General features: G+C 42.9%; 1 protein-coding gene across 2 annotated transcripts; it reads left to right on the top strand.

Annotated features, from left to right (window-relative positions):
* Window positions 1-2,189: 2,189 nt before the first annotated feature.
* LOC118410310 (sodium/potassium/calcium exchanger 3-like) lies at window positions 2,190-7,508 on the top strand. 2 transcript variants are annotated; one of them, XM_035811888.1, is made up of 6 exons: window positions 2,190-2,434; window positions 4,627-4,724; window positions 5,783-5,915; window positions 6,471-6,554; window positions 6,858-6,961; window positions 7,398-7,508. In XM_035811888.1, exons 1-6 carry the CDS (start codon window positions 2,293-2,295, stop codon window positions 7,506-7,508), a joined length of 672 nt encoding a protein of 223 aa, XP_035667781.1. In that variant the 5' UTR covers window positions 2,190-2,292. The 2 variants fall into 2 exon arrangements, with proteins under 2 accessions (XP_035667781.1, XP_035667780.1); XM_035811887.1 differs by having other exon boundaries at window positions 4,609-4,724.
* Window positions 7,509-7,579: the final 71 nt, after the last annotated feature.

Below are 7,579 nucleotides of genomic sequence, written 5' to 3'. Positions count from 1 at the left end.
GAGTAGGCAAAGTTCGAAAGCCGTGTCTTTGATATATAGTTAAAGAAAAAGTCCTGCCCGCATCTATTTGATTCAATCCCCGAATGAGTCACAAGACTTTATAACTTAGATTAATAATGGTACATGCTGCTTTCTCTGCGTAGCTCTTGGGAAAGATTATGTAAGTTGAACACACACCACTTCCAGCTGACTATTGTAGGGTTTGCACAAGTTGTGTGGCCCAAGAGTTACAGAATTACATTTTTATTTCCTTAAAGACAGACAGTCTGTATAATTGGACGCGTTCAGAAATGAAAATGGATAAAGTAGAAGTGCAGAGTTGGAGAATGAAGTTGCGTCGATAACTGCAAGGTCATTGTGATCCGCCAGGTGCCGCTCTTCTGTTTTGTGCCATCCAAATTGTAATTGCGGACAAATTGATTAATGATATTAAATGATATGTAAACTCATGGAGTCTTGTGACCAGTAGAAATATCCGACAGTGTTATATACATATATACATGTATACATGTTTGTGTTGTGCCATATCACTATCACGTCTAATAAACATTTCATTCATGTGACGGTGTCTGATGTAGTGTAGTGTAAAACCATTGCATCAGGGTAGCCTATCTTAAAGTTGGTCCTTATTTTGACTGAGTCCTTACGAAACGACATTTCCACATACTGTCATTTATTATCCCAATTTCATAACACATTTTACTTGTCTATAACATTACATGCCAGACCTAGTGTTTGATTAACATCCATGATAAGAATTCCAAAAGTGAGTCAAACTAAGATAGCTAGAAGGGGTGAGTCTATTATTTATAAAACATTCCTTATCCTTTCTTTTATTCATTCAATCAACATTGCAGAAACAGGGCATATCTGAATATTGTTGATGTTAAAAGATATGAAATCACATGCACAAAAAGCACACACTAGTAATGACAGGATTGCATTATCAGGACATGAACACAGGACCACTTCTGCATCAGTCTGGCTTTTGTGATATGGGACGGACTGTTCAGTGTACGATGAGTCATACACTGTCGTTAAAAAAAACGTTAAAGTCCTTCCCGCGCCTGATGGTGCATAGGGCGGCGCCCATCTCCGTTTCAGTAGCCATTGGGCCACACAACGCTATCTCTACAGCAGGGGGCTAGTCCACTGGTAGTGGTGTGTGATCAACTTCCATGCTCTTTCCCGAATGCTGAGTGCTAAGCAGAGAAAGCAGCATGTACCATTTTTAAAAACACTCTACCCACTAGGCCATTGCACCGGTTCATACACTGTTAGTCTCTGATAAATGTATGGAGTTGTCTGATGTACGGTTTAAAAGCTAGCCTCTACCAGGCTCCACGGGTCGCTGAAAAAATAGTAGAACTGGGCCAAATAAGACAGAAAACACACTAGAGGAGTTAGATTGGCGAGGAGTACAGTTTGTCGACCAACACTCCTGGGCCAATTAACTCCTACTAGGCGTTTATTCCTAACTTGGCCAAAGCCCCCCATTCGGCCAGCGAGTCTGGTAGATACTAGGGTTATGCAAGGGTGAGGTTTGCAATCCGGGGCCCGCCCGGGTTGTTTGCGGGCATCAACAGCCAAAGTGTCACGTTATATTAAGACATAGACAAAAAATAATGCCCATGACTATTTTGTGTGGTTTCTTGTCTACTTCAACCATACTTTTCGTTCCTCTCAAAATTCCGGGCACCGGTTAGGAAATGTAATGTGATCCTAGCCTTCGGCAGGCCTACAGTTACAACAATCGTTCTCAACATGCAGTTCACATCGTTTTAAAAATCTGTTCTGCAGCGTATCAGAAATATACAGATATTGAATGAGTAAGAGTCTATAAATTTAGATTTGTTCGGGGTTCGTGGTGGTTTGTAGAGGCAGATTTGACTGAAAGTAGATTTGACTGAAAAAGGAACAACTGTTCCAACAGTTCAGGGTTCGCGCTGTGTGACCGGCAGTATGTAAATCATCCGGGAGGTGTGGAAGCCGGTTTTCCCGGTTTGTCCGGTGATGCAGACAAGCGTTCAGACCGACAGTCCGGACAGTAGGGTCACAACGGAGGTGCGAGGTTGGAACTCCCCGTTCTTGGATTGTGAGTGTAGCTCGTAAAACATCGTTGTGACATGTAGAACAGAAACAGCGGAGCATGCAGACAGAACTTCGCGCCTCCCGAAGAAGTAGAAGCAGACAGAGTTGTGGTCAGTGCTGAAGCTCGTCAGGAGGCACCACCTGTCAAACAGACAACAAGAGACATTAGTCCCGAGCACTTCTTCGTACAACTGACACGTCATGCCACACTTTGTAAGAAGGAAGAGGCGAAACTTGCACCTGGGTCTGAGGTTTGCCGTGTGGATGGGGTTCAACCTGCTGGTGTTCGGAGTCAGCGTTCTCCTTGGGGACTCGCGCGACGAAAATCAATTGTCGCAATCTGGTGAGTGAAACCAGGTTTTCTACGGAGACTTGTAGAAAATAGATTCCCCAACTTTACTGAGAAAATAGAATTCATAACTTTAGACACGAGTAGCACAGAAGAAATTACATCCCTCATTATAAACCGACTATAGCTAGGCTAATACAATCCTACATTCTGGCCACTACGACGAAGTGAGAATAAGCCTATCATGCATTGTTTGTAAACATGTCATTGTTGTGACCTGCTCTTGCGACACTGATACTAGTATGTGAGCACTGTCCTGTAATGTATTACAGGACACCATTAAGCCTAACAGGCTGCGATGTTTTGCAAATAAATCATTCTCATTCTCATATTTTTTGTTTGATTGGAATTGGAACAAGGCAATACAGAGGGCCCGAGACAGTCAGCAATGCTGACGGACAAAAATGAACAACAAGCGTCTCCGACTTCGTCAGTGTCACTGACGGAACAACAAGTGTCTCCGAATTCGTCATGTCACTGACGAAACACAGCGATATTATCTGAAACTTCTGATGGTTTCCAAAATCATATCCAGTTGCTTGAGTAACTTCTATTTGCAGACCCATGTGTAGCCTTTTGCGCCTGGATGTGTTCACTACCCAATCCATCACCCTGCCGAACACCTGGCACATGGGCAGTCTTTTTTTTTGGCTAACACAAAAAAGTCATGCAGCCAATCACCTCTAATATGTATTTCTTTGGCAATTCAAACAGAGAATGTCTCATTATTGGGTTCTTTCACTGCTTAAAAAGTCGCAAGTGGTATACATAGACAAAATACACAGAAGGACCATGCTTTCAGACAACTCATTCGGCCCGCAGTTACATAGTTTACAACTCGGCACCTGGGACGACTGGGCCCCTGAACAATCAGGACAACTCGGCACCCAGCGCAGGTCAACTCGGCACCTTAGTTTTGGACATGTCCGAGCAACAGAATTATCCCTAGATGGTATCTATAGATGTGAAAGAACGGTGGACACTTTCATTTTATTCTTCAATTGGACTTTATGTCCAAGAACAGGACCAGAAGCGTCACTCAGAAATTACACTCAAAATACGAGTAAGCTTTATTTGAAATACAAATGTATAACGTTACAGAAACAGAGCATATTCACAAAGACCAAGAAGCTTAGTGTATGCTTCATAATGTCAAGTAGTTTTTAGCCAACTAGTACATGTATATGATGTAATCCAGTAGTCTCTGAGCCAACTCGGGTGAACTGACGGCCGGGGCCGACAAGGTCACAGTGGTTCCGCTCAGAGCGCACCCAAGTTTGCCGACGCTATGAAAATATCTGCCTAGCAAAGTGAAAATTATAGTCATGAGATCGACTAGAGCTCCAAGATCGTTAAAAGTGTTTTCCGAGCCCAAATTAGGGTGGGGCTGATGGTGAAATTTTAAGAAATGTAACAAATTGTGACTTGGGTGAAAATATGTTCATTCCTTAAGGGAAATGTTGAATATCTTGTCAAAACGTAAATCGTAATGTGTGGATAACCAATAATTGCGAAAAATACCAAGAATTGAAGCAGAATTGATTGATTGTTTGTTTGTTTGTTTGTTTATTCCGATCTCCAATTAGATATATGAGAGAGAGTCATCGCAGACAATTGAATACATTTTTAATCCGCAGCGAAGAAATTTATTTATTGGTTTGGCTGTTCAGCACACACAGCCAGGGCTGCCCAACTAGCCTGTGGCTATTACAAAGGGCTAGCCCTGCTGACAGAGACACTGGCAGTGCCTTTACTTTTGTCTAACTACTAGTACTGAGTTATGAACCATGAGTACATCCAAGATGTTTAGACAGCAGCTAATGAAACACATCCAAAGCTCAGCTAATGACACATGAGATACTTGATAAAGCACATGCGTTTTTATGATATTCTGAATGACATGTTATATGCTGTGTATGTCATGTGTCCAAGTGTTATGTGTAATTATTACCCCTGAAAGAGTAGATGTTGCAGTGATAAGCATTCAACAACTGAAGGAGTCAATAAACAATAAAACGAATAAACAATAATGACAATGATGTTTATTGCATGTTCATGTCCCAATGGGGCTAAATGCATTAAGTTTGATATAAAGTTAATAACAACAAATAAACAATGATATATCCTAATTATAACTATTTTAACTATGTTGTGTTTTTTAATAATAGTATACCCCCATACTGCAGATGAGTTCGCCCGGTCCACCAGAGATGTCAGTGCTGCTCCCAAACTGCTCAACTGCACGCGAGCTGTCAGGAGAAATGCCATCCACCACTACCCGAAGGTACGCCCGAATTAGTGAGCTATTCTGAACTCTTCCTGCAAACGAATAACAATTCACAATATCACAATTTCTTTCTTTATTTCGCACAAGTAACAACTGCGTAGATAGCAGTTTTGATGTTTTGAACATATAAATTCATCACTCTCGAACTTGCCTGACACTGTACCCGTAGTCTCTACCAGACTCCGGATCGCTGGAAAAATCGTAGAAATGGATCAAATCAGAGGAGTAAGCCGGACAGAGGAATATAACCGGCAAGGGAACAGCACGCGATCCTCGGAGCTGTTCCCTGGCCGGTTATATTCCTCTCTATTTGTTCCATTTCTACGATTTTCCAGCGATCCGGAGTCTGGTAGAGACTAGTACCCGTACAAATAGATTGATTTATTGATTGATCCGACGCAACAAAAGAGTAAGAAAATATGACTGTACGCCAAGAGTGATGGAAATGCTCAAAATGAAATAGAACGATTTAGAGGCTATCACGTGAGATTTCACCTTGATGACTAGGAAAAATTTAGGAAAATTGTGTTCTCTCATTTGAAGAAACGTTGTTGGTTTATCTTATTTCATCTTATTGGCTTGGCTGCTCCGCACGCCCAGCAAAGGCTGCCCAACAATAATTGCCTAACTACGTGCAGCTGGTTACACTAAATGATCTATCACACCTGACCTTTGCACATCTAAATTTAGCTGCAAGCGTTGTTTAAAGCTAGCTAATGAGGAGGCTTCTGATGTACCTGAAGGAAACAACTTCCAATCTATGATAGTCATAAAAAAACACGAATTTTTGCAGGTTCTTAATGAACATGTGTATTACAGGTCCTCTTCACGGAGGACCAGCGAGCTAAGGGAGCTGTCCTGCTGCATGTGGTTGCCGTGTTGAGCCTGTGCTGTACCTGTGCTGTACCTGTGTTGTACCTGTGTTGTACCTGTGTTGTACCTGTGATGTACCTGTGATGTACCTGTGTTGTACCTGTGTTGTACCTGTGTTGTACCTGTGTTGTACCTGTGTTGTATCTGTGCTGTACCTGTTTCTCATGATGTGTGTGTTTCAGGACCTGTTCACGGAGGACCAGCGAGCTAAGGGAGCGGTGTTGCTGCATGTACTGGCCGTGCTGTACCTGTTCCTCGCTACCGCCATCGTCTGTGAGGACTACTTCATGCCGGCCATATATGTCTGCACCGAGCGTAAGTGACAGTCACTACACCAATTACAATCATGGAAAAACGCAATCTTTATGCATTTTTAAAGCTTCATGTGAAATTGCAGACTAAATTCAAATTAACTGATCATGAGTGCGCAAACCAAATACTAACGGTCTCAAAGGCATTGTGGAAAATTTGCATCTGCAGACATGCTACAAACATCATGCTGGAAGCTCACAAGGTCGGGAAAATACTCACGACTGACTGCCAGGATCTTTAATTGCTGAAGGCTATAATTGTTGCCATTGAAAATCTACACGGCAGTCCACAATCCTCCCAGATGTTGAACATAACTGTCTTTTTCAAAATCAAACAACAAACGTTTAACATTATAACGTTAAATTATGCCTGATAACAAGTACCTACACGTGCAATGTCGTTCCTAGAACTGTGTATCATTCAGGTCAATTGTCAACAACCTTATACGGTCTTTGTAATTATTCTTTATCCCTACCAGCATAGCAAAACCATATTGAGCTGTACCGTATTGGTTTAGATTTTTGGAATATCAAACGAGTTATTGTTGTTGTTGTTCAGGGTTTGATATGGATCCCGGAGTGGTGGGAGCGGCGATAGTGGGGAGCTTCTGCAGCGCGCCGGAACTAGCCACAACCCTCATCGGTCAGTTTGGGTGTTTGTGTTATCAACAATGCTATATACATGTGGCGCTTGAATCGTCCTATACGCGTCATTCTCATTGAAGTCATGAGGAAGATGTAAGGGTCAGACAAAATATAACAAAGATTTGTTCATGATTTAAGTCCCAAATGATATAGATATACAGCAGCACCTTCCTATACCGTAACACAAACACTGTAGATGACAGTCCACTGTACCTACGGCCTCAAACACCCACAAGGCTATCTTCCCCTTCTCTCTGACGAGCACATGGACATTTCTGCCTCCATGTTCCCATTTCCACAGGCGTGTTTGTCAGTCAGAATGACGTGGGAGTGGGCGCCATGGTGGGCACGGCCGTCACCAACTATGTGCTGATCATCGGGCTGTGCTGCCTGCTCAAACCCGCGGTAAGGACAACAGCTTCTTATCAACATTAACTTCTTTCTACATCTACATCTACATCTACGTAATACTGGGCAATGCCCCTCGCGGGACTTTGTGCCCAGGGGAGTGAGGATGCCCTAGCAAACCGGTGGTGGTGAGACAAAAATTCATTCTGTGAATACTGAATACTTTTATCAGGTTGGTGTGTCACTGAATAAAAAGACTTCTTCCTTTGAAACCATAACTTTATTATCACTGACGTCCAGTGACTGACCGTCTGTCTCAACGTGGAGAGCCGGGTCGCCTGTGTTCGTTGACAACCAGATTCCAAAAAAAAAAGGCAACCCAGGTGAAAGAGGCAATAGCTAGCAACATGGCTTGGCCTATGTGCGCCCTGCCTTGTATCGTGTCCCTCACGTGTCATAAAACGTAAACCTCTCACTGTTCTCACTGTTTCAGGGCAAAGTGGTGATAGTCCAGCCCTGGACGGTGACCAGGGACACCGTGTGGTCAGCCATCGCCATGGCCGTCTTCATCGTGGTGGTCATGGACGGCAAGGCAGAGTGGTAAGTTTCTACTCATACATAGATCTAAGTGATACGGTGGTTTATCGTTCGAATCCTGCCATAATGTTGTGTCCT

Source organism: Branchiostoma floridae, chromosome 2, assembly GCF_000003815.2.
Source record: "Branchiostoma floridae strain S238N-H82 chromosome 2, Bfl_VNyyK, whole genome shotgun sequence".
Lineage (NCBI taxonomy): Eukaryota > Metazoa > Chordata > Leptocardii > Amphioxiformes > Branchiostomatidae > Branchiostoma > Branchiostoma floridae.
This window is presented reverse-complemented; position numbering and strand designations above follow the sequence as displayed.

What these genes read in the sequence shown, in the direction of transcription:
- LOC118410310 (XM_035811887.1), top strand. Translation starts at nt 2,293, where the DNA reads ATGCCACACTTTGTAAGAAGGAAGAGGCGAAACTTGCACCTGGGTCTG. An exon ending in CCATCCACCACTACCCGAAG is followed by an intron (nt 4,725 to 5,782) that starts GTACGCCCGAAT and finishes TGTGTGTTTCAG; the next exon opens with GACCTGTTCACGGAGGACCA. An exon ending in GCTGCCTGCTCAAACCCGCG is followed by an intron (nt 6,962 to 7,397) that starts GTAAGGACAACA and finishes TCACTGTTTCAG; the next exon opens with GGCAAAGTGGTGATAGTCCA.